Source organism: Podarcis bocagei (assembly GCF_964188305.1).
Source record: "Podarcis bocagei genome assembly, chromosome: 8".
Taxonomy (NCBI): Eukaryota; Metazoa; Chordata; class Lepidosauria; order Squamata; family Lacertidae; genus Podarcis; species Podarcis bocagei.
This window is the reverse complement of record NC_138133.1, coordinates 25753825-25780985: the sequence shown is the minus strand read 5'-3', so window position 1 is coordinate 25780985 and position 27161 is coordinate 25753825. Positions and strand designations below refer to the sequence as shown.

General features: G+C 45.8%; 1 protein-coding gene across 1 annotated transcript; it reads right to left on the bottom strand.

The window, feature by feature from the left end:
• Positions 1-1935: 1935 nt before the first annotated feature.
• RIPK1 (receptor interacting serine/threonine kinase 1) lies at positions 1936-27158 on the bottom strand. The gene is made up of 12 exons (XM_081206404.1): positions 26881-27158; positions 23130-23332; positions 19441-19594; positions 18306-18443; positions 16381-16609; positions 15637-15786; positions 15275-15351; positions 12389-12479; positions 8035-8649; positions 5814-5882; positions 4193-4339; positions 1936-2388 (listed from the first exon to the last, which is right to left on the bottom strand). Exons 2-12 carry the CDS (start codon positions 23279-23281, stop codon positions 2093-2095), a joined length of 2118 nt encoding a protein of 705 aa, XP_081062530.1. The 5' UTR covers positions 23282-23332; positions 26881-27158; the 3' UTR covers positions 1936-2092.
• Between the last annotated feature and the right edge of the window lie 3 nt (positions 27159-27161).

Sequence of the window (27161 nt, the reverse complement as noted above, 5' to 3'; positions counted from 1 at the left end):
ATAAGTCATGCAGATACATTTTAGGAGGCAAAATGAAACCTAAAAATGAAACAAACTAGCACATGAAACCAACAGCAGCTAAAAACAAGGAGCAGTTCTAAAAAAAACAGTTTAAATAATAATTCTCCCCAAGTCCCAGGATGGTAACAATGTAGATAAAACAGCTTAAAACAAATGGCAGTCACTACCAGAGTGGGTCCCAAAGTATGTATATCTTACACAATAAAAGATTAGGAGGCATGGGATTATGCGCTAGTTCCCTTGGCTCCAGTTTCTCCTGTCACTGAGGTTCTTTCTTAACCACAATGTGAAATCAGGATTTGAGGCTGCTTCCATAGCTACCAGGGAACTTCATGGGAGTTAACTGTGGTTGCTGTTCATACTGATGTAACATAAAAGCTGCAGCTGAGATTGCACATGCGGATTCCAGGGAAAAGGGAAGAGGAAGTCCTATGGTCCCTTTGCAGCCTCATAGCCGTGGTTAAGATATTGGGTATACTACATCTGGAATGTTTTCACACGCCTGGTCCTTTTAACTACATATAATTCACCCGACGTGTGACCAAAAACACTACCAATACAAATCATTCTACTGTTCTGTAATCCTTCCCTTCTGAGGCCACGCCAAGCTAGATCTGAACTGGAAGGCTTTCCCATGATTTTGACAAAATATGAATTTGTTATTCAAGTATTGCACATATCTAGGTAAAGGTAAAGGACCCCTGGACAGAAAAGTCCAGTTAAAAGCGACTATCTCGCTTTCAGGCAGAGGGAGCTGGTGTTTGTCCACAGACAGCTTTCCGGGTCATGTGGCCAAGAGGACTAAATTGCTTCTGGTGCAACGGAACACTGTGATGGAAACCAGAGCACACGAAAATGCCATTTACCTTCCCACCACAGTGATACCTATTTATCTACTCTCACTGGTGTGCTTTCAAACTGCTAGGTTGGCATGAGCTGGGACAGAGCAACGGGACCTCACCCCATTGTGGGGATTCGAACTGCCAACCTTCTAATTGACAAGCCCAAGAGGCTCAGTGATTTAGACCACAGCACCACCCATGTCCCTGGTACATATGTATGGTGTGGTGAGTCTGACATCCATAAAACTGGGCTGTTCATAGTCTGCTGACTAATCTCCATGCTGTTAGTATCAAAGACAGAATGGGACTAGCCCAATCCAAAACAACACAGTCCCAAACAATAGCCATAACATTGAGCTACAATGATTAGCCAGACCTAGTCTGAAATCCTGTGCACAGTTCCTTAGGATCAAATCCCATGTACAGGATTGAGTGGCAGATCAGTGGCTGAAGGAGCATCTCAACCCCTATTTTTCAGGCCCAGCTCTGAGGTCCTTCTAGTGGTTCCCTCACTGCGAGAAGTGAGGCTACAGGGAACCAGGCAGAGGGCCTTCTTGGCAGTGGCACCCGCCCTGTGGTACACCCTCCTATCAGATGTCAAGGAGATTATCTGTTTTGTAACAAACAAACAAAACTTAAATAAAAACTAATTTAAAAAAGAAGAGCAACGGCAGTGGCATTGCTAGAAAGTGCAGTTTCCCCCAGTCTTTCCTTGCTTGGTTCTTACTGAGAGCCAGTGTGGTGTAGTGGTTAAGAGTGGTAGACTCGTAATCTGGGGAACCGGGTTCGCGTCTCCGCTCCTCCACATGCAGCTGCTGGGTGACCTTGGGCCAGTCACACTTCTCTGAAGTCTCTCAGCCTTACTCACCTCACAGAGTGTTTGTTGTGGGGGAGGAAGGGAAAGGAGAATGTTAGCCGCTTTGAGACTCCTTCGGGTAGTGATAAAGTGGGATATCAAATCCAAACTCTTCTTCTATATGCTAATAGTGAGTGACTCAAGATTGATATATGCTTTCAGTTTTTGTATCTGATAATATTTTATTATTTACATTAAAGCTAGAGCAGTCTTGCGTCCATTTATATTGGTGTTTTTTTAATTAAAATTATACAAATACATTCATTTGACGGCAAATTCTATACAGGCAGCACCAGAACATTCATAATAGCAAAATGTAAAGCAAAATGTCCATACTGTCCCCTGCAAAGTAGTTTATGCTGGTTTGTGACTCTCATTTGTTACTCATTTCTGACTCCTGCTTTATTTTGGCAAGGAGATCTATCCTCTGGCTAGCAAAGAGAGCTCTGGCCAGCTTTCCCACCGTTGCTCCTTTGCTCCCTTCCTTCATCTGCCACCTCTGAAACATCTGATAAACTTTTTCCTTTAAGCCATCCCGTTCGTAGTCATGGTCAATTTCCTCCAGGTCAGGGTCGCTGAAGCCCAGCTGCCGCGCCGTGGGTTTCCACTTCTTCCCCATATTTTCTCTCACGAGGTTCAGTTGAACTTCCGAAACGAGAGCAGTGTTCTCTGGTGGCGACAAAAGGAAAATGTTTCTTTAGTGCTTTGGCGATGGAACACCGTTGCTTTTGTTCTCAGAGGCAATAGGAAGATCCTGACAAACTCTATCTTGCGTGAGAAACAGGGGTGTGAGGGGGCAGGCGGGCCAACCCTGCTGCTAACAGTGAATGCAGGGCTCTGAGTGCATGTCAATCTCTCTCTCTCACTCTCTCTCTCTATATATATGGTAAAGGACCCCTGGACGATTAAGCCCAGTCAAAGGTGACTACGGGGTTGCAGCACTCATCTCGCTTTCAGGCTGAGGGAGCCGGCATTTGTTCACAGACAGCTTTCCAGGTCGTGGCCAGCAAGACTAAACCGCTTCTGGCACAACAGAACACCGTGACGGAAACCAGAGTGCATGGAAACGCCGTTTACCTTCCCGCCGCAGTGGTACCTATTTATCTACTTGTGGTGGTATGCTTTCGGACTGCTAGGTTGGCAGGAGCAGGGACAGAGCAAGGTAGTTGTGGGGATTCAAACTGCCGACCTTCTGATCAGAAAGCCCAAGAGGCTCAGTGGTTCAGACCACAGCGCCACCCGCGTCCCTATGTCAATATATTCACCATGGAACCTCCATTTGAGTGTGAATTCTGAGCCAGTCAGAATTGTTTGAAAATGCCACATGACTGCATTGCAAGGCCACAAAGCATGTGCAGAGTTACTTTTCTGCACTTTTTTTTTTAGCAGCCCACCTGTGTAGACTTCCATGGGATCATAAACCACAGTGGTACAGAATTCCTGATCCCATGGAAGCCTTACAGTCTTTTGTGCAGAAGACTTTCCACTTGCAGATGTCCGTACTTTATGTATTGACATCAAAGGGGGTTGCAGGGAATTCATGCAATGTTGTGGGGGAAGCCACCAGGTATTCCCCTGCTCCCTCCTTTACTCATGGCACCCCTTCTTGTGTAATGAATTCATAAAGGGGCCTAAATACTTTACCGAGGTAAAGTTCGCAAACCGGAACACTACTTCCGGTTTTGTGGAGTTCGTAAACCGAATCGTTTGTAAACAGGACTGTTCTTAAACCGAGGTACCACTGTACTACTACTAAGGGGTACAAGCTAGAAGACCAGAATCTTCAGGGTCAGAATCCCAAAATCTGACTGCAAAGTCTGTGTTTTGTGGAGATCACCAGTGGCGTAGCGTGGGTTGTCAGCACCCGGGGCAAGTAATTTGCGCCACCTAACCCGTGGATTTGCGCCCCCTAACCCATGAATTTGCGCCCCTAACCCCCAGATGTTGCGCCCGGTGCGGCTGGCCCCCCTGCACCCCCCACGCTACGCCACTGGAGATCACTAACACCTATGTTTCTACAGATTAATATTTTTGTTACTATTAATACTACTAATTTATTTCTTATACCCCAGCCACTCTGGGTATCTTCCAACAAAATACAGAGGAAAGAAAGGGAGGGGGGGGAAAACATCAAACATTAAAAACTTCCCAAAACAGGGCTCCCTTTAGATTTCTATGAAAAGTCATATAGTTGTTTAACTGTTTGAGATCGGAAAGGAGAGTGTTCCACAGGCAGGTGCCATTACAGAGAAGGCCCTCTGCTTGGTTCCCTGTAAGCTCACTTCTCGCAGGGAGGGAACTGCCAGAAGGCCCTTGGAGCTGGACCTCAGTCGTATCTTTCCTTGGTAGATGTTTTCAGTTCTATTCAGTCCTAACTTACATATCCTGAACAGAGTTTCAAAGGAAAATGTATGACTTTGAAAGCAAGAACTATTTCATGGAGGAAGAAAAAAGTTTTAACTTCAGTACTTACCAAAGAGTTTCTGGTAATCTGCAGGATTATAATGAGTATTTTCCGGCAGAGTACATATTTGTTGAGGTTTTTGTTTAATGGTTAAGACGTTGTGAGAGCCTATCTGAATTGCACTACTATTATATATATTGTAGCTTGCAGGTTCTCCTGTATGTAAGAGAATTTTTTAAAAAACACCCGTTTAATAAAGCAACCCGTTTAATAAAACTACACACAAGCAAAATGAGCACAGGGACAGTGCAGGGGGATAAATTACTGACCAGTGTATTGACACATGTTAATTTTATGATGGAAATAGTAAAATGGCAAAAATGCATTATTTGAACGCTGCACTTATATGTTGGGTAGTTTCACATCAAGGAAAGAACGGTTCCTGCTCTTAGAATTTATATTACAAGGGCATATTTACACAACCAGGTTTATTTCTCAGGTTGGTGTCTGGTATAGTTAATCATGGAAGGATAGAATTGTAGAGTTGGAAGGGACCCTGAGGATCATCTAGTCCAACCCCCTGCAAGGCAGGAATATACAGCTGTCCCATACGGAAATTGAATCTGTGACCTTGCCATTATTAGCACCGTGCTCTAACCAACTCAGCAAGCCAGGCTGCTCCAATAGTTCTTTGATAAGAGTTAAATCATAGCAAACCTTTGAAAGCTTGTGTCAGTCAGATCAGTAGGACGAGACAACAAACTCCCCAAAGAGAAAACATGTTGACTGTTCTATATCAGGCACGTCCAGCTCTCAAGAGACTGCTATCTACTCCCAGTTTAAACAAACTGGCAGTGATCTAGCTTTTTTTAGGAGGAGAGTCCAGAGTTGTTCAGCTTTTTGCGGGTGAATGCCATAAATCGCTCGCAGTAAACGCCAACACAATCAAACGTACACAGCGGGGGCGCGAGACATTCATTCAACTGTTTTTTTATTCGCAAGGACTAAAAGTTTCCTGTGATCTCCGGGGGATCTACCCTGTCGATCGTGGTTGACCAGTTGGACATCGCTGTTCTATAGCAACAGTGTTTCAAAACCGTTGCGAGAATTAAGTCTTTTGAGTCAAATAGATAATGCATTTTGAGACTTCGTTCAGCAAATGTGACTGTATCTTGTTGAGATCAAGCAAGCAGCTGTTTCTGGAGCTCCAAAATTCTGTTGTGTTTTTTTTCATTTTGAAAGGGAACAGCACCACAAAAGGGAATCTCAAACTCTCTCCTTGTGGAAAGAGCAGATTGCAGGGACCAGTTCTGCAACCTAACACTAGTCTATGCTGTTTGCACCTTAGGCCCCTCCAAAAATCTAACTAGTGTGCCAAATAAACCCTGGGGAAGCGGGGTTAAATCCTACAAAATTGGCTGCTGGGAATAGGCATACTCAGCCAAGGCAGAATTGGATCCCACCCATCCTGGTCGATCAGTTCATTTCACGTGTGACATCAGCTGATGGACAGGTGGATATGATTGGAGGGAAATAGCCGTGTAGGCCAAGACTGGCCCATGGATTGAAGCTTCCCTACTTCTGCTTTAGAGCTACCAAATGGTATTATACCCTTAAAAAGTCCGGACTGCTCATGCCGCTCATGTTGAGATCATACTGCTCATATCAAGAAATAACTAGAGTTTTTTACCTGAATTCTGTTTGTGTATAGGTGTATGGGCGAAGTTCGTCTTCATAAAAGAGGTAGATTCCTCTGGATCTAAAGAGGTATGCAAATTGTGTCAAAACTGTACCACTGCCCTTGAAACATTAAACAACAACAACAACAACAACAACAATAATTTATTATTTATACCCTGCCCATCTGGCTGGGTTTCCCCAGCCACTCTGGGCGGCTTCCAACAAGATCTTAAAATACAATAGTCTATTAAACATTAAAAGCTTCCCTAAACAGGGCTGCCTTCAGATGTCTTCTAAAAGTATGGTAGTTGTTTTTCTCTTTGACATCTGGTGGGAGGGCGTTCCACAGGGCGGGCGCCACTACCGAGAAGGCCCTCTGCCTGTTTCCCTGTAACTTGGCTTCTTGCAGCGAGGGAACTGCCAGAAGGCCTTCGCACTGGACCTCAGTGTCCTGGCAGAACGATGGGGGTGGAGACGCTCCTTCAGGTATACTGGACTCTTGACAGTGCAAAAACCTACTCAGACAAAAACCTACCCAAGTGCAAAAGAGCTGTTGCATCATTAATGTAGATGAGGGAATTTCAACAGGTGGATATTTCACGATACAAAGTGGTGGTCTCAGGAGAGCAGCAGCTGCCAGAAGGGAGAGGTGAGGACATCAAGCCCCAGTACTTTTCAGAAGACCACAGTGACTTCCGACAGAATGAAGTCCTCCTAGATAGACAGTCTAAGCTTCCAGTGCTGTACAGTGGTACCTTGGGTTAAGTACTTAATTCGTTCTGGAGGTCTGTTCTTAACCTGAAACTGTTCTTAACCTGAAGCACCACTTTAGCTAATGGGGCCTCCTGTTGCTGCCACAATTTCTGTTCTCATCCTGAAGCAAAGTTCTTAACCTGAAGCACTATTTCTGGGTTAGCGGAGTCTGCAACCTGAAGCGTGTGTAACCTGAGGTACCACTGTACTTGCTGATTGTCACGGAGCCACATTTGCAGCCCACAGTGCTGATGAGCCAGAGAGTTCTTTCATAGTTGGGACCACCCAAGACCCACCTTCCCTGGAGCTCCCAGGGATGTGTGTACCCTGAGGGAAGACACCAGGCAAGGGAGCTAGCACCATCAGCTCCTGAAATAGGCCTGAGGATGTTGGGCACCACTTGTTAATAACCCGCCTGAGTCACCTTGTCCAAAAGGTAGCATATAGATGCAATTGATCAATATAATTAAGTTACCAATTTCTATTCAGCCCACAGCCAGTGCAGTACAGAATGATATTACAACCAGCACTCCTAGCACTCTTACACCAGAGGAGGCATATGCCGACAAAGAGAGAAATCAAGGGAGTTTTTGCCAATTCTCCCTCAAAACGCTTGTTTGCATTTGTTTTATGGTTGTAATGCTTTTATTTGTTTTTTAATTGCATATTTCATTGTTGTAACCCACAGGATTATTGTTGAAGGGCAGGTTAAGAGATCTAATTACAAACAAACAAATAAAACTGCTCCAGAACAGGTTTCCAAAGCACACTGGGGATTGCTGGGCAAAGGGGATTGGCAAAAAAACCTTCTCTCGTCTTCTGAGGTGATTCCAGCGGATCAAAAGCCCTTTTAGTACAATGGCATGAAAGGGCCACCACCCAGTTTTTAGGGTGCTGGAGTATCCCTTATGTACAGATGGATATCCCAAAATGGAGCACAGCTTACAACATTGATAATGAAACATGACAGTCCTAAGAAAACAATACAAATAAAATATGGCACAACGAACAGCAGCGCTAATGCTCTCTGTAGAAACTGCACCACAAAGTAGTATTTCGCGATTCAAATGCTTGGACAAAAGCGATTCCATTCCACAAAGCTTCCCAATCAGTGCTGCTCATTGGGTGACCTCAGACAAATATTCATTTCAGTCAACCTCAGAAGGTTGTGAAGTGAAATGGTATGAGAGTGGGGAGAACTGTTTGCCGCAAGCTCCTTGAAGGGAGGGCAGGATGAAAATTTAATAAAAGGCATAAATATAAATATAAATATGCATAGTAACCTTAAAGCTCAACAGATTTTGAATTGCTGTTACATTTTAGCTGCCCAGGGTTAGTAGGATGGGACGAAAGACTGGCTCATAAAAAATGGGACAGCTTTTATTTTCTTCATAGAAGGTAGTGAAGAAGAGCCATTTTACTGCAGGTGTGCTCTTTCTCCCTGAAGGAACAAGAAGACCCTCAATCAGTTCACTTACCAGTTTCTGTACTGAAGCTTCTGCCAAAATAGTAAGGTCTGAATGGGTTAGATTGACGATCCACACCAGATTCAGGTACGGGTGGTTTATTGAAGCTAAAGGGATTGGCTGATCCGTAGAGATCTTCTGGGCTTAGAGATGCTCTGAGATTTGCAGGTCCGGGCCCATGGTGCCTAACTGGATTCAGCCGGCTATTATTTTCCCTTTCCAGAGTAGCTCTGAGCGGCGGTGGTTTCCACTGACGACTGTATGGGTCCACAGTGGTGTTGCTATGACGGGCGCCAGGCTCGACCTTTTCAGGCCTCAGGTGTGACTCCTGCATCGGGCGGGCAGCAGTCGCCTTTGCATACGGGTCGTGAGACACCTTCCTCCTCCTCTCCTGCTCCAGCATTTCGGCGCTGTATGACACGGAACGGCCATCCCCCTTGTCCATCCTGCTGCCGTGCACGTGATAGTTCAGCTCGTCCTGCAGTTTCTGCTCCAAGGTCACCGGAGGATCCAAGGACGTTTCGCAGCTCTCCACAGGTTCATTCACCGGGGAAGCCGCAAACATGGCTTCGTCTACAGTGTTGCTGGGCGCAGGAGATGGAGAGCTGTGCAGGGAGCCAGGCAGATCTGCAGGGCAGAAAGGGAGAGGCCTAAGAGGATTGATCGTTTTGCAGAGATTTCATTGCAATGTTCTAGCACAGGGGACAGCAAATTTTTTCAGCAGGGGGCTGGTCCACTGTCCCTCAGACCTTGTGGGGGGCCGGACTAAATTTTGAAGGGGGAAAAAATGAACAAATTCCTATGCCCCACAAATAAAATTAATACAGCTAGTAGTGACTCTGAATGCTCCTGCAGTCACACACACACACACACACACACACACACACACACACGGATGCCAAGCATCAAAAGTATGGTATTGTAAAGGTTTTCCCCACCCATTTTCTGAACAAAGAGCTAGCCTTCCAGAGAGATGTGCCGTAACTGTATAGGTGTTGTTCTACAGGGATGCTGACAGTGCAATCCTAAAACTTGTCTACTCAGAGTAAGTCCCATTGGGTTCAAAGGGACTTACTCCCAGGTAAGTGGGGCTAGAACTGCAGTCCTAATCTCTAAGACAGGGGACAGCAAACTTTTTCAGGAGGAGCCCGGTCCACTGTCCCTCAGACCTTTGGGGCTGGACTAGATGTTTTTAGGGGGGGGAATGAACGAATTCCTGTGCCCCACCGATAACCCAGAGATGCATTTTAATAATAATAATAATAATAATAATAATAATAATAATAATAATAATAATAAATTTTATTTATATCCCGCCCTCCCCAGCCAAAGCCGGGCTCAGGGCGGCTAACAACAATAAAATAATACAACATTCTAAAAACATTTCATTATAAAAATTAATTAAAATCAAATTAATGGCAACCATTAAGCAAAAACTCTGTGCAGATTGCCAAAGGAGGGAGTCAGGCTGCGCCCTGACCAAAGGCCTGGTGGAACAGCTCTGTCTTGCAGGCCCTGCGGGAAGATGTCAAGTCCTGCAGGGCCCTAGTCTCTTGTGACAGAGCGTTCCACCAGTTTGGAGCCACAGCCGAGAAGGCCCTGGCTCTAGTTGAGGCCAGCCTAACCTCTCTGTGGCCTGGGACCTTCAGGATGCTTTTATTTGAAGACCGTAGGTTCCTCTGTGGGACATACCAGGAGAGGTGGTCCCGTAGGTACGAGGGTCCTAAGCCGTATAGGGCTTTAAAGGTTAAAACCAGCACCTTAAACCTGATCCTGTACTCCACCGGGAGCCAGTGCAGCTGGTATAGTACCGGGTGAATGTGATCTCACAGTGAAGACCCCGTAAGGAGTCTCGCCCCGGCATTCTGCACCCGCTGGAGTTTCTGGGTCAGTCTCAAGGGCAGCCCCACGTAGAGCGAGTTCCAATAATCCAGTCTGGAGGTGACTGTCGCATGGATCACAGTGGCTAGTTCAGGGTGAGAGAGGTAAGGAGCCAACTGCTTAGCTTTAAATAAAAGGACACATTCTACTCATGTAAAAACACACTGATTCCCAGACTGTCCGCGGGCCGGATTTAGAAGGCGATTGGGCCAGATTCAGCCCCTGGGCCTTAGTTTGCCTACCCATGTTTTAGCAGCTTGGTGAGACTCTACTGCTGTGAGATCAAGGCTGCATCCAGGGCCAGGGAGCCTATGGGCCTCCAAAAACCTTTGGACTACAATTCCCATCAGTTCAGTAGCATAGGGAGGGTCACAGCTTTCCCTGACCTATCCTACACTCTCACCTTGGATCCCAATGAACTCAATGGGACTTACTTCTCAGTAGATTTGCACTGAATTGTGCTGTAAGCATGAATAGCTTGTTGGGTTGCTATTGGTCCTCTTCCACAAGAATTTGTCTTATACAGTCAGCCTAACGCTATCATCTGGGAAATGCCATAAACTGCTGTATTGCTGTACCACTGTACTCTGGCACGAAGTTCTAGCATCGCCTGCCATTTCCCATAGCCCAGCAAACGGTAAGTGAAGGTATCCTACTTCAAAATCACAACCAGAGAGAACTAGAAGGAAGCCTTCCAAAACCAGAAGATTATAGAAAGTGCTCTCACTAAACTTCCACTCAACACACTTGGGGGTGGGGGGTAGAAGCCTAGAAAAACAAAGGAATACTAAATGCTCTCTCCAATTGGAAGAATTAAGTGTGTTCACACCACCACCCTATTCTAGGCTGAGTAGTGTATCGATATATTGTCCCAAACTGGTTTGAAGTCCATATCATTATGATGGTTTCATAGTTTTAGACCTGGCAATATATCGCAATCAGGATGTGTGTGTGCTTGCGCGCTATGCAGAAATCATGATGCAGAAAAAACCGTGAAGGCAGTTAATGCCTGTACATAGCTCCATCCTTACTTCAGACAACAACAACAACAACTTATTTGTACCCCGCCCATCTGGCTGGGTTTCCCCAGCCACTCTGGGCAGCTTCCAACAAAGACCAAAAATACACTAAAATGTCAATGTGATATATCAGTGTATTGCGATGTTGGAAAACCAGGTACCAGTGGTGTAGCGTGGGGGGTGCAGGGGGGGGCCGGCCGCACCGGGCGCAACATCTGGGGGTTAGGGTTAAGGGGCGCAAATCCACGGGTTAGGGGGCGCAAATCCACGGGTTAGGGGGTGCAAATTACTTGCCTTGCTGACAACCCACGCTACGCCACTGCCAGGTACCACCCAGCCCTGCTCTATTCTGACTATTCAGAAGCTGAGGTTGAACAAGTACAGTGGTGCCTCGCAAGACGAAAATAATCCGTTCCGCGAGTCTCTTCGTCTAGCGGTTTTTTCGTCTTGTGAAGCAACCCTATTAGCGGCTTAGCGGATTAGCGCTATTAGCAGTTTAGCGGCTATTAAAGGCTTAGCGGCTTAAAGGCTATTAGCGGCTTAGAAAAGGGGGGAGAAGCGAAAAAAATCTCAAGACTCGAAAGACGTTTTCGTCTTGCGAAGCAAGCCCATAGGGAAATTTGTCTTGCGAAGTGCATCGAAAAACGGAAAACCCTTTCGTCTAGCGGGTTTTTCGTCTTGCGAGGCATTCGTCTTGCGGGGCACTACTGTAATCAGCATAAATAACTGCCAGCAAACATTTTTTAAAAACCACTTCCAATATTAACAGGTGCTACAAAAAGGAAACAGAAATCCCCCAAAGTAAAAAGTAGGTGTGGTCTTTGTTCTTATGCCAACCCAACAGGATGACCCAAAGGGGCCTTTGGTATTGATCCACCCTGAGGCCTGCTGGCAGGTTTCCTTTGGCAGCTGCTACACCTCAGGCTGTGGGTTTCAGCCTAATACCCAAAGGTCAAGAGCCTTTTGGTAGCTATAGACTCTGAATATAGACGGCAAGAATAATGACTTTTGGAAGTGTGAATGGTTCTTGGCTTCTTGTTGTTGTAGAAATCCTGCTCAGCCCCTGCTGCTTCCACGCTATGGGATTTCACCAGGCACTGTTTGTTTGTCTGTGTGGGCTTCTCTTGCCCCCCCAAAAAGAGAAACAGAGGGGATGATGAATTCTCCACCCCAAACTGACTTCATCACTTCTGTGACGCTATCATAAAATATACACATACTCTAATTTGAGTCATAAACCAGAGTCCAGACAAAATCTCCAGCTCTGATATGATTTATTTACAATGTAGAGACTGAAACTGTAATCTGCACTAGCCCTAATCAGCACTGAAACAGTGATCTGCGCTGTACTTTGGCTTTGATTGTGTGCTTTTTAAAATGGGTGTCCTTGTAAAGAAATGTGCAGCAGTTGCATCCCAAATGTGGGATGCAAAAGAACGAACTCTTAAGCAACTGAAATGAATTACCCGTCCGACCATTGCTTGGTGGTTCTGCCACAGCATCCACTTGGAGAGACTGCATCCTTTTTATAAGTTCCGTTGGCTCAGGGTACTTTTCCTGTCACAGAGAACAAGAGCAACTAAATACCTTATTGAATCACTGGAAGAACCTAGAACCTCTAGGGTGCCCATCAAGCAAAATCCCGCTGGACTGTATGACTAAGGATGTCAGGAACCCTGTTGCACAGGGAAACCTACATGTCTAGAGGTTTACACATGTAGGCTTTCCCATTTCAGACACTCCGGGTAATGTGAGAATGTCGGAGAGAGACTGAGGGAGCAGCCCCACTACTGCTTCTCTCCTAACACTAGAATTTGTGGACACCCAATGAAGCTGAGTGTTGAAATAGCCATGGCAGATAAAAGTAATTCTTCATGCAATGTATAGTTCAAGCATGGAACCCACTTCCACAGGAGGCAACAATGGCCACCAGTTTGGATGACTTTAAAAGAGGAGTGGACAAAGTCATGGAGGGCAAGGCTATAGCCATGATGACTATGCTGTGTCTCCACATCCGGAGACAGTAATGTTTCTCACAGGCTGTCAGGGATTGGACTGAAGAGGAATGGTGGAGGCCACTCCCCCATTCTCCTGAACCTTCCCAAGAAGAGGAGGACAGTATAGACTTACAACGGTGGTTTGCAGAAGGTCATGACTCTGAGACAGAAGAAGGACAAAGCTGGGAGATAATGGAAGGAGAGGAAGGAGGAGCAGAAGAGTTAGGACAGCTGGTTGACACATTATCATTAGAAAGCATTCCCAACCCAATCCCCTTCTCCGAGAACGAGGAGGGCTGTTAAAGTGGGAGAACAGAAAGCGAATAGACAAAGGTCCTCACGCAGCCACTGTATAAAGAGGTGGAGCTGCTGACGACTTGAGAGTAAAAGGGGGGAGGAGATTACTGAGAGCAACACCATTATCCTAGAGACAGCATCCTGCATCTCTCTCTGTGACTATTGAATAAAATACCTTGGTAAGAGCTTCTTGTATTTTCATTACTGGCAGCCTGCCGTGAGGGAGGGGGATCAGATTCCCTGAAGCCTGACACAGGCATTAGGGCAACATCATTATTATTATTATTATTATTATTATTATTATTATTATTATTATTATTATTATTATTATTATTACAGGACTTCCGGGGTGGCGCCTCCGGTGATGGCGGACTCCCTCTGAACTGGAGGGACAAGCTCCGCCTGAAACGGGTCTTTTCCGTTGCGGCGTAGTGGGGACCCTTCTAAAAATCACAGGCGGATGAAGCCTGTGACCGTGGGACTCGGCGGGCACCTTTAGCGCCCCCCCAACCCACTAAGGAACCCAGAAACGGGCTCCGAAGTGAAGAGGGGGAAGTGGCGCAGTGCTGTGAGTCGATTGCTTTTTCTGCGGAGCGAAGCCGTACAGCCGTTGCTGGAGAGCGCTGCCTTTTTCCTGGGACAAATTGGCATTGAAAATAACTAACCGTGAGTACTGGAACGCTAAATACCTGGATTTTAAACAAGAATTGGTGAAATAAAAGGAACTTGGACTCTAAAATTTATCCTAATTTGGTACTGAAACGGAAAGGGCTAAACAGGAAGTCACCCTTCCGTTTTCTTGTAGTTACAACAAAGCAAAGTCAACGTAAACTAGAGCCTTAAAAATCACTTTTAAAGGATCGTCTTTCACCATTCAAAATTGCGGAACCCCCCTTCGGAAGCAGGAGAAGAAGGGGGACTTTTATTGAGTTGTTTAAACCTGCGGAAATAAAGTTAAAATAAAGTAATTTTCCACTGTCCTGACCCTGGAGCGGGGTGTCAGATTTGACGATTGAAGCTCATTGACGAGAAATAAATGCTTTGACAGATAGTTAAAAGGAGGGAAACATTGTGATTCCATTGTTTCCTTTCGCTTTTTAAAAAAAGAACTAATATGGACAAAATATCTTAAAGCAGAAACTCTGTTGCTATTGTTTTCAAGGAAAAGAACAATCAGAAGTCTTTCCCCCTAGAAGGTTGGCGGTTCGGATCCCTGCGACGGGGTGAACTCCTGTTGTTCGGTCCCAGCTCCTGCCAACCTAGCAGTTCGAAAGCACAGCAAAGTGCAAGTAGATAAATAGGTACCGCTCTGGTGGGAAGGTAAACGGTGTTTCCGTGCGCTGCTCTGGTTTCACCAGAAGCGGCTTAGTCATGCTGGCCACATGATCTGGAAAAACTGTCTGCGGACAAACGCCGGCTCCCTCGGCCAGTAAAACGAGATAAGCGCTGCAACCCCAGAGTCGTTTGTGACTAGACTTAACAGTCAGGGGTCCATCATCATCATCATCATCATTATTATTATTATTATTATTATTATTATTATTATTATTATTATACCCTGCCCATCTGACTGGGTTGCCACAGGCACTCTGGACGGCTTCCAACAGATATAAAGAGATATTAAAACATCAAACCTTAAAAATATTCCCTATACAGGACTGCCTTAATATGTCTTCTAAAAGTTGTATGGCTATTTATCTCCTTGACATTTGGTGGGAGGGTGTTCCACTGCTGAGAACAGGATTCTGGACCACTGGGTTGATCCAGCAGCTCTTCTTATGATTTTGCATGCTTTTAGGGATAGAATTGGAAGGGACTGAGGAAGTCATTTAGTACACCCCTCTGATTATTGCAGGGTCTACAATGCAGATGCAGCGACAGCGTCCCTGACAATCTCTGCTTCAATGATTCCAGTGAAGAAGATTGCTCAGCTGTGTGACAGCTCTTACTTTCAGGAAATTTCTTCTACCTAATAGCTGGACTCTGTTTCTCTACAATTTCCATCAGTGATTCTCGCCCCTTTTCCTTTTTTCAGCCATAAATGTTTGAAAAACTTACTTTTAACTTTCTCAAGTCATCTTCAACATCCTTTTCAAAGTTCTGCTGATAAAATGGCTTGTACGTCAAATTGATTTCTGTAGTAAAGGATTAGTCAATTAGTAAAAGAAAACCCCCAAAGCGGTCTCAGTGAAAAACAGACGAGACTGTTCTTATGCTGTCTTTTATAAAGGCAAGTAAGAAGTGACATGGCAGTGGCATAGCATGGCAGTGTTACCTCTTTGCTGTTCCTCATCCCACTGTTCCTGTAGACCCAGCCAAAAACTAAAAACATCTCAAATATTCCGCATGACCTTAAGGCTGCCTTCCTCTTGCACTCAAATAATGCCGGACCCACTTCAGCAAAAATGCCCTCTCACTACCTGCAAAAGTTGGCCGTTCCTCCGGCTTTTGACTCCAAGATTGTTTCATTAGTGTAATGATCTCTCCTGGGCAACTTTCTTCAATCTCCTCTATGAGAGGCCTGTCCCCATGCATGATGCAGAAGTATATTTGCGCGTCAGTCATAGCATCTGGTGGGGGAGAGAGGAATTGAACAGTTTTTTTAAATAAAAAAAATACAGTGGTACCTTGGGTTACATACGCTTCAGGTTACAAACTCTGCTAACCCAGAAATATTACCTCAGGTTAAGAACTTTGCTTCAGGATAAGAACAGAAATCGTGCTCCGGCGGCACAGCGGCAGCAGGAGGCCCCATTAACTAAAGTGGTGCTTCAGGTTAAGAACAGTTTCAGGTTAAGAACAGACCTCCAGAACGAATTACCGTATTTTTTGCTCTATAAGACTAACTTTTTCCCTCCTAAAAAGTAAGGGGAAATGTGTGTGCATCTTATGGAGCGAATGCAGGCTGCGCAGCTATCCCAGAAGCCAGAACAGCAAGAGGGATTGCTGCTTTCACTGCGCAGCGATCCCTCTTGCTGTTCTGGCTTCTGAAATTCAGAATATTTTTTTTCTTGTTTTCCTCCTCCAAAAACTAGGTGCGTCTTGTGGTCTGGTGCGTCTTATAGAGCGAAAAATACGGTAAGTACTTAACCCGAGGTAACACTGTAACCGTATGCAGCTAAAAACACTTCAGCAAGCAAAGTTATTTGATTACAAACACTCACTCTCATAGGGTTCTTTGTTGGCAAAGATGGCCCATAATACTATGCCAAAGCTGTACACGTCTGATTTTTCCACAGGCGTGGTGTTAACTGATGCCAAGTGTTCTGGGGCCATGTAAAAAAGGGTGCCGGCGTTGCTCTTTGAGCTGCAGTTGATTTTCATCTTCCGGATGCTCTCCTCTTTGGTCAGCCTGCTCCAGCTTTTGAAGCGGGCCACGCCAAGGTCTGCTATCTGCACGAAAGGATGGAGAACCATTAGGGCAGCAAGGTCCAACTGAGATCACACAAGCACACAGCTGATGAGACCCTCGCAGGCCATCTTCCCCAACTTCTGCTTGGCACAGGATATCCAGAGCTAGAACATTAACTATAGATGGACTATCCACCCTTTACTTAAAGGGAGAGCCCACCACCCCTCTAGGTCATTGGTTCCATTGTCACAGCTGTTCAAGAAGTCTGACTTAAAGCTCAACCAAAATTTACCTGCCTGTATCTTAAGCCCAGTGGGACGCGGGTGGCACTGTGGGTTAAACCACAGAGCCTAGGACTTGCCGATCAGAAGGTTGGCGGTTCGAATCCCCGCCACAAGGTGAGCTCCCGTTGTTTGGTCCCAGCTCCTGCCAACCTAGCAGTTCGAAAGCATGTCAAAGTGCAAGTAGATAAATAGGTACCGCTCTGGCGGGAAGGTAAACGGCGTTTCTGTGCACTGCTCTGGTTCGCCAGAAGCGGCTTAGTCATGCTGGCCACATGACCCGGAAACTGTATGCCGGCTCCCTCAGCCAATAAAGCGAGATGAGCGCCGCAACCCCAGAGTCGGTCACGACTGGACTTTAATGGTCAGGGGTCCCTTTACCTTTACCTTAAGCCCACTAAATCAACCTCAGTCTGCAGCTGAGAACACGCATTTGCCTATGATGTCCCCACACTCTGTCTTCTCTTTTCCAGGCTAAACATGCCCAGTTCTTTCAAACCATTCCACATAGGACTTGTTTTTCTTAATGCTGACAGTCTTTTGTTGCCTTTCTCTAACCCCATTTCAGTTTGTCTATATCCTTCTTAAAGTTCAGTGTCCATTGGGGGATATTCCAGTTGAGGACAATTTTCAGTCAACATGCTTTGAGTGACATTGAATGTTTCCCAAAGTAGTTTGTTATTTAATTAAATACAGTCATACCTCGTGTTGCATTTGCTTCCGGTTGAGCGTTTTCAGGTTGTGTCCTGCAGCGACCCAGAAGTAACGGAACGGGTTACTTCCGGGTTTTGCCGCTCACACATGTGCAGACGTTCAAAATGATGTCATGTGCATGCGCAGAAGCAGCAAATCGCAACCCGCACATGCACAGACGCTGGTTGCGTTCTGCTCAGGTTGCCAACGGGGCTCCGGAACAGATCCTGTTCGCAACCAGAGGTACCACTGTATAGTGTTTTTAAGTTAACCGGGTCAAATGGAGTGCACCAATCTGAACATTCAGAAAAGCATGTGGTATAGCCTTTCCTGGCCTGCTATACCAGGAAGGGAATGCAAAACACTGGGAAACTGTGTGTTTTCCTTCTCATCCACATGTGCATAGCGGGCAAAAGCCTGGTTAGCTTACTGCAACCGTGTAAACATACTGGCTTCTGGAACAGATTGCACCCACTTTACAAACCTTGGCTGCAGATCTTGGTTAAGGAGGAGAGAGCAGAACAATAATCCTGGGTTCAGACAACATGCAAAGCCATACCTTGCCTTAGTTGCCACATTACACTGAACGACAAGGACCAGGAGAGAAGCAAAGTGGCTGCGATCTCCCTGGGAGCCAGCACATTTGCAGTCACACAAAACCATGGTTTGCCAAACAGGCAGGTTCTGCTATAAATCATGCCCACATCTGGTTTAGCCCTAAGACTGACATGTCACCCATCCAGGAATTATGTGCTAATGGTACCTTAATATGAAAGTCCTCGTCTACAAGGATATTTTCTGGTTTTAGGTCCTTGTGAACTAAGCCCTGTTCAGTTAAGTAAAGCATTCCTTCAATGATCTCTAGGATGAAGCACCCTTTCACGGACAAAGGAATAGAGGTCTACAATAAAGCAAAAACAGCAGAATATTAGTAAATATACTGAGTTATACCTGCCATGATCAAGAAACTGCCTTTTTAAAAAATGAAAAGCAGTGGTATTAAATTAAGTTTTACTCATGTTAGACCTATCAAAATTAATGGACTGAACTTAGCCATGCTCATTGATTTCAGTGGGTATACTCGGGGTTAAACATAATTGAATACCAGCTAAAATCTTTAAAAAGAGCACTGACTTATTCAGTCCTCTGTTGAATGAACATCCATCAGGAATAGATATTAAGTCTTACGAATCATGGTTGCTAAAGGAGTTTGAATAAAGCACACCGAATTAGTGTGCCTTCCAAATATCTTTGCTTTTCAAATAAGCAACAAGGATCCTCATCACTGAGGCTAGAATCCAGTTGCAATTCAGCAGATCTGGAGATGCACATTTTAGAAAATCGGGACGTGATCTGTCTGCTGATGAGAAATATTAACAGATAAGCAACTACCCACCATTATGATGGGCAGATTCTAGATGGCAACAGGGATTGGCATCCTTGCGAAAGTGCCAAGACCTCAGGACTAACCCACTGCCAGACAGAAGCTTAAACATATTATATAAGCTTATTACTATCTGGCCCAAACCTTCCCAGTACTTTGGAAATCTGGATCTTGGGAGCAATGCAAGACTGCTCCATTTTACAGTGCAAATTATGAACAGGAGGTTCGCTGGTGCAGAAATCATGATCCCCCATAGAGAGCAAACACTCACATTTATGAGCTGCAAAGCCCAGTACTAGTGTGTCCCTAACATTCACTATTAGCATGTCTTAGACCTGATCCAGGTCTAAACCAATGATGAAAACATTTTCACTGGAACGGACAAAAAAGGTGTTGATGGAAACAGACCCGAGATGACAGACAATGTTTGAATACCATTTTCCAAAGCTGTGGTACAATCTCAAAAATTACTGCCTGGCCTCTTCCCAGTGTGTCAATCATGCTATCTACTCACTGCCTTTAGTACGGACATCAGGTTTCCTTTGCGTACGTATTCCATCACCAGGGAGTAGTTGCCATCTTCCAAAATGATGCCCAGTAGCTTCACCACACGCTCATGGTTTAGTCTGAGCATAATCTTGCCTTCTTCGAGAAGGGACGTGTTACACCTGAGGGGGGAAACAGGTACTATGGGATTACCAGTGTGCATGACTGCCAAGAAGGCAATAGAGCTATAGACTAAAACATTGCAAGGTGACAGGCAGAAATGTCAACTTCTTCACCTGAACTCTCCAAAATTATGAGCCAAACCTGCATAGCTCAAGCTGCAGCATAATCTATGAATGAAATGGCAACTGCCTTGCTGGGTGAAATCCTGCCTTGTGTCTGAGTGGAGTTAGCATCGTTATGACTAATTATTCATTCAGTCATTTGCATAGCATTCTGGCTGGGAACTGCAGGCTAGTGCTTCCCAAATTTATAACAGTGGGATAATGCATTTTAAAAATCTGAATTAAAATTGGAGACACACTTCAACTCTTAACACACAGGTGGTTTTCTTTTAGAGTGGGCAAGGTGGCAAAATGGCAGGTAGGTCTGCCAAGCTGTCACACCAGGAGTGGCCAAATGATCTAATGACACATAATCTAGTCAGGCCTAGCGTCAACGAGAAGCATGCGTGGGCCACTGCCAGGACCCACACTGATGCCTGGCCTGGAGCCCCTTTTTAATCCCCACTGGCATTTGTGTTGGGCAGTTGGGTCTACTGAAGACACTATTTTAATTTCCCACAATGCCCTGTCAATGGGTTGCCCCTAGGCATTGTGGGAAATGGCAGCCTCCCCCACACCCAGCTGCCCAGTGTGCTGCTGCAGCCACCATCAGATAAGGACCATGGCTATAGCAAGGAGTCCTACAGAGAATGATTTCCTAGAATGCAAGCTGGATAGCTCAGCTGGTTAGAGCGGATAACATCGAGGTTGCAGGTTCGATCCCCATAAGGAACATCTGCATTGCAGGGGTTGGACTAGATGATCCCCAGGGACCCTTCCAACTCTATGATTCTGTGAACCAAGGGTCATCTAGTCCAACCCCTTGCAATGCGGGAATCTTTTGCCCAATGGGGTACTTGAACCCCCGACCGTGAGATTAACAGTCTCATGCTCTACCGACTGAGCTATAGCTCTGTCAAGTTTCCACTCAGATCTGGAGCAGAGGCGCCATCAGCCATGGAGGCTAACTAGGAGGCAGCCTTCTCTGGGGATGGGTGATGTGAGCCTAAAGCAGCGGTTCTCAACCTGTGGGTCCCCAGATGTTGTTGGACTACAACTCCCATAATCCCTGAGCTCTGGCCTTGCTAGCTAGGGGTGATGGGAGTTGTAGTCCAACAACATCTGGGGACCCACAGGTTGAGAAAGGCTGGCCTAAAGGAAGCTTTAATTGCTGAAGCTGGGAAATAAGAGTGGGAGACAGTCATTGCCTTTGTGAGCTGCCTGTGGACTTCCCACAAGCATCTGACTGGTGATAACGGTCATTTGGTTTGATCTAGCCGGGCTCGTCTTTTGTTCTCACCACACAGATCTCTAGGCAAGCAAAACCCTAGAAAAGTTGAGAGAGGAGCCTATCCAATCAGAAACCGGTAGGAGCCGGACTTAATAAGGCACAAATCCAAAATTATGGTACAGTGACAATGGAATTGTCTAAATGAATATTTAAGCAAGCAGGGCTCAAGTATGAAAGTTTGGTTGTGTTTAGACTAACCTTGTGAAGAATATAAAAGAATATAAAGATTTGATGGACAATGAAAGAACTTAAGGAAAGGAAAAATAAAAAAATTCCTTCCAGTAGCACCTTAAAGACCAACTAAGTTAGTTCTTGGTATGAGCTTTCGTGTGCATGCACACTTCTTCAGATACACTGAAACAGAAGTTGCCAGATCCTTCTATATAGTGAGAAGGTGGGGAGGGGTATTACTCAGAAGGGTGGTGGGAATGGGAGATTGGCAGATAGCTGAGATGAGCCTGTTGACGACTCTTAACGACTGTAATAGGTCTTACAGGAAAAGGCAAGGGGTGAGAAGGTGAGAAATGGCCTAGTCATGTATAATGAGACAAGAATCCAATGTCCCTGTTCAGACCCGGTCTCTCCATGGTTTTAAGTTTGGTAATGAGTTGCAATTCAGCAGCTTCTCTTTCCAGTCTATTTCTGAAATTCCTTTGTAGTAAAACAGCTACTTTGAGATCTTGTATAGAATGTCCTGGGAGATTGAAGTGTTCTCCTACTGGTTTCTCTGTTTTGTGATTCTTGATGTCATATTTATGTCCGTTTATTCTTTGGCGTAAGGTTTGGCCTGTTTGTCCAATATAGAGAGCTGAAGGACACTGTTGGCATTTGATGGCATACACAATGTTAGACGATGAGCAATTAAATAGTCCCGAGATGGTATGTGTGATGTTGTTGGGGCCAGTAATGGTGTTGTCCGGGTGTATGTGGCAGCAAAGTTGGCATCTGGGTTTATTGCAGGCTCTGGTGCCAGTGTCCGTGTTAAGTCTGGTTGTAGTATTATTGTGGGTTAGGAGTTGTTTAAGATTGGGTGGCTGTCTGTAGGCAATGAAAGGTCTTCCTCCCAGAGCTTGAGAAAGAGAACTGTCATTGTCCAGGAGAGGTTGTAGATCTCTGATGATGAGTTGTATTGTTTTAACTTGGGAGCTGTATGTGATGACTAGAGGTGTTCTGTTATTTTCTTTTTTGGGTCTGTCTTGCAGCAAGTTCTCTCTGGGTATCAGTCTGGCTCTGTTGATCTGTTGTCTAACTTCATCTGCTGGGTATTTTAGTTCTGAAAAGGTTTGCTGTAGATCTCTTAGGTGAGAGTCTCTGTCTGTAGAATTGGTGTAGATCTCTTAGTTGGTCTTTAAGGTGCTACTGGAAGGAATTTTTTTATTTTGACTATGGCAGACCAACACGGCTACCTATCTGTTAAGGAAAGGAAGTGACTGAAGAACAGATGTGAAGGTGAACTAGAAATTAAGAGACGTGTGGTGAATGCGGTGGAAGTCCTTTATAATATTTTAACTAGGATTTTTATAATGTAATGTTTAAAGTATAAATTTGGTATTATTGATTATGGGAAGTATTTCCCCCCTTCTTTTTTCTTTTCTTTTATCTTTTTGTCTTTTTTCTTCTTTAGTCAGCATTTGGTAAATATGTAGACGATTGTGTTTATATTGTTATGTATGGATTTTGTTTTGATTTTCCTTTTCTATTTACCTTGTAATATTTAATAACCTATCCATTCTTAAGGAAATCAGCCCTGAGTGCTCACTGGAAGGACAGATCCTGAAGCTGAGGCTCCAATACTTTGGCCACCTCATGAGAAGAGAAGACTCCCTGGAAAAGACCCTGATGTTGGGAAAGATGGAGGGCACAAGGAGAAGGGGATGACAGAAGACGAGATGGTTGGATAGTGTTCTTGAAGCTACCAACATTGAGTTTGACCAAACTGCGGGAGGCAGTGGAGGACAGGAGTGCCTGGCGTGCTCTGGTCCATGGGGTCACAAAGAGTCAGACATGACTAAATGACTAAGCAACAACAAAATATTTAATAAAACTAATAAAAATAAGAAAAGAAACTGGCAGGAGCTCAGTGGTAGGTAGCTCTACACTGCTCTCTCTTGTCTGCAAAGTTTCTCCCTCTGACCAACTTACTCTGTGCGCTGAGGCCCTGTGTACACCGTTTTCAGCACCACAAGCCCATGCCTCTTGTGGTAACACAGCGAAACCATTCCAAATCCGCCGGCATCCAGCTGCTCTTTTTGCAAAAAGTCCTCCGAATTCATCTGAATGTCATCCAAGGACATGTTTGCGGCTCGTGGGGCGCTCCAGCAATCCGTAGAGAGAAATCCCAGGGCCTGCAATGTGAAAACAGAAGAGAAGGCATTGTGCGGTCTGTATTTCCACTGCTACAGGACACGATGGCCAAAAGGCCACAAAGAAAGCTGTGGAGACCTACCAAAGACCCAAGGATGGCACGAAGGTGACAGTAAGAGCGCAATCCTATGCACGTTTAGTCAGAAATCAATCCCAGAGTGTTCAAGGTGGTTTACTCTCAGGTAAGTGAGCACAGGTAACAAGCAGCGTCCTTCATGCTGCTTTTGGTCTGGTCAGTATGGGACATCTTGTAGAGTAGTAGGGAAAATTCATGAAGAACCTTCTCTTGAGAGTCTATATTATAAAAAATGGAGGGTGTCTACAAGGGGACAGTAAAGCGAGATGAGTGCCGCAACCCCCGAGTCGGCCACGACTGAACCTAATGGTCAGGGGTCCCTTTACCTTTACTTTTAATTTGCAGTATTTTTTTTTAGCTGCTTTTTAGCTCACAGGGTATGCATGTTCTTTACCCTGCTGGGTTGGGGAAAGCTCATATTTTCCCAACCCAACAGGATAGCTCAGTCAGTAGAGCATGAGACTCTTAATCTCAGGGTTGCGGGTCTGAACCCCACGTTGTGCAAAAAGATTCCTGCATTGTAGGGGACTAGATGACCCTTGTGACCCCTTTCAACCCTACAATTCTATGATTCTCTGGCCAGTCAGGGCTGAATGGACCAGAGGTCTTGCTACATATAAGGCCGATTCTTATGTTTCTCAACTATTGTTGCAAAGCCCTTTGGGGGCATATAGGCAAAAAGGAAATGGGAATTACTTTGAGGCAATAATGTACATCATTGTAGCCTGAGCAACAGAAGTAGTAGCAACAACAGTTGCAACAAGAATTGAGAAACATAAAGAATCTGCCTTATATGGGTCACCATCTTGGTACCCACTGGGTGCACTTGCACCCCCCAGAGGCCTCCCCCAGCACCTGCAAGCTCACCTCCCTGCTACTGAAATCAGGCTTGGGGAAAAGAATTCTGTTGTAGCAAATAGAACAGAAGAAGACATCATGGTCCTGGACTCAGATTCCTCATCTGAAGGCTTCTGTAGAAGAACGGAAAGGGCATGCAGGACCAGCATGCCTCTCAAAAGAGAGACTGTGTTGCATAGTGGTTAGAGCTGCTCAGGACCTGCTCAGCCATGAAACTTACTGGGTGGCCCTGGGCTGGTCACAGTCTCAACTTAACCTATCTCACGGAATTGGCTGTGAGGATAAAATGGGAAGGAAGAGAATCATATCTGCCACCTTGCACTCAGTGTTAGAAATCAGCCAGGCACTTGGAATGACGCGTGTCCAATTGAATCCACCTACATCTGACCTATGGACGTGGGTGGTGCTGTGGGTTAAACCACAGAGCCTAGGACTTGCCGATCAGAAGGTCGGCGGTTCGAATCCCCGTGACGGGGTGAGCTCCCGTTGCTCAGTCCCTGCTCCTGCCAACCTAGCAGTTTGAAAGCACGTCAAAGTGCAAGTAGATAAATAGGTACTGCTCCAGCGGAAAGGTAAACGGCGTTTCCGTGTGCTGCTCTGGTTCGCCAGAAGCGGCTTAGTCATGCTGGCCACATGACCCGGAAGCTGTATGCCGGCTCCCTCGGCCAATAAAGCGAGATGAGCGCTGCAACCCCAGAGTTGGCCACGACTGGACCTAATGGTCAGGGGTCCCTTTACCTTTACATCTGACCTAACACATGCAAAAATAGGGCTGCTAAGTACAGGATATCCAGCCCCTCAGTGGGATCCATCCACACAATGGTAAAGTGATTTAAAGGCAGATCCCAGGCAGAGATGCCTAGGTTCAGATAAATGCCCACTATCACAGTCTTTCACCCTTTTGTTAAGCAAACAAGAACAGGACGACCAAGGATGGGCAAGGTGAACAATAGGCAGGAAATTCTGGGATTAAGGAAATTGTAGGAACCAATCATTTCACAGCCTCCTCCTCCCCTATCCACTGACATGCCTTGGTAAAAAAAAGGTATTTAAAAAACTAGATTTAAAGGCAGCTTTCTCCCAACTGAAGTGCAGAGTGTTTGAGGACTTTTGCAGAGAAACCAAAATGTTTGTTTACAAATGCTTGTTTACTACCGACCTTACTGTATGCTTGTGAAACATGGACCACTTATAAACGCCATCTCCAACTCCTTGAAAGATTCCATCAACAGTGTCTTCGAAAAAATGTACATATCACCTGGGAAGACAGGCCAACTAATGCCAGTGTGCTGGAATAAGCAAAGATCACCAGTGTTGAAGCAATGATTCTTCAACATCAACGTCGTTGGACTGGTTGTATTGTGTGGATGCCTGATCCAAAGCAACTACAGTGGTACCTCGGGTTACATACGCTTCAGGTTACAGACTCCGCTAACCCAGAAATATTACCTCAGGTTAAGAACTTTGCTTCAGGATGAGAGACGAAATCATGCTCCGGCGGCACGGCGGCAGCAGGAGGCCCCATTAGCTAAAGTGGTGCTTCAGGTTAAGAACAGTTTCAGGTTAAGTACAGACGTCCGGAACGAATTAAGTACTTAACCTGAGGTACAACTGTACTCTCTTCCAAACTTAAAAATGGTAAGTGTATTGCTGGTGGTCAACAAAAGAGGTTCAAGGCAAATCCAAAAAAATGTAGTATAAACACAGACAACTGGGAAACACTGGCCTGTGAGTGCTCCAATTGAGGAACAACCTTTACCAAAGGTGTCATGGGCTTTGAAGATGCTCGAACTCAGGATGAAAGGGGGAAATGTGCTAAGGAAGGCACATTTGGCAAACCATCACCACGATCAACTCTCATCGGGAAACCTATGTCCCCACTGTGGAAGGGCATGTGAATCCAGAATTGGCCTCCACAGTCACTTACGGACTCACTGTTAAAACCATGTTTATGGAAGACAATCTAACTCGGCTAGGAGTGATCGCCAAAGAAGAAAGATGTTATTAAGTGCAGCAAAATACAAGTTTGGAGGGGCCTAAGTCTTCTGGTAAGTAGATTTCATCTCCCTTGTGCCCAAACCTCTCTCCAATTCCACATCTGCAAAAGCAGAGCGAGATTGTGGCCGGTTAAAACTTTTGAGCCAAACCCATGAAGGCACCCGGCTGCACTCCTAGCCACACAACACACAAAGGGAAGCACTTAGCTTAGGATCCGGGTGGTGACTAATAATGGGAAGGAGTTCCCACCACCATCAGTCATCCCGCCCTCATTCAGCGAGCCGCCTCTTGAAATCATGGACTTCACCAGGGCGCAGAGCGGTTCTCAACCTGTGGGTCCCCAGATGTTGTTGGACTACAACTCCCATCATCCCTGAGCTCTGGCCTTGCTAGCTAGGGGTGATGGGAGTTGTAGTTCAACAACATCTGGGGACCCACAGGTTGAGAAAGGCTGCCGGATGAAGTTTACGCGCGCGCCTCACAGAGGCACCAACTTAGTTTCATTTTCCTGCGCGCCTCCCCTCCTCCCTCTCGCGCAACGGGAAGGAAGCAGGCGGTCGGAGTTTCCCACAAGTTCGATCCTAAGGAAAAACCTACCCGGGCGAGTCTTTCTCTCTGCAGGGATGCCGAGGGGAAAACCTGGAAGCGGCCAGCCCGCGCTAGTGGGGGCACCACCTCCTCGGCTCCAAAAAGATCGACGCGCAGCGGGGAAGGGACCAGATCCCTGGCCTGTCCACCGTCTCCTCTCCCCGAGCAGGAGAGATCCCCAGATAGTGTACGCTGCGCCCCACGGGGAGCGATCCCCTCGATTTCTTCTCTTTCCTTTCGCCCTCCTGCTCCCGAAAGGGGCCACCCACTGCCCGGAGCGCGCCTGGCGC

Coding starts and splice junctions, on each gene's coding strand:
- RIPK1 (XM_081206404.1), bottom strand. CDS start 23,281: ATGTCCTTGGATGACATTCAGATGAATTCGGAGGACTTTTTGCAAAAA. Junction 5,883..8,034: donor AAGCTTCAGTACAGAAACTG/GTAAGTGAACTG, acceptor ATACCTCTTTAG/ATCCAGAGGAATCTACCTCT. Junction 2,389..4,192: donor AGATTACCAGAAACTCTTTG/GTAAGTACTGAA, acceptor TGTCGCCACCAG/AGAACACTGCTCTCGTTTCG.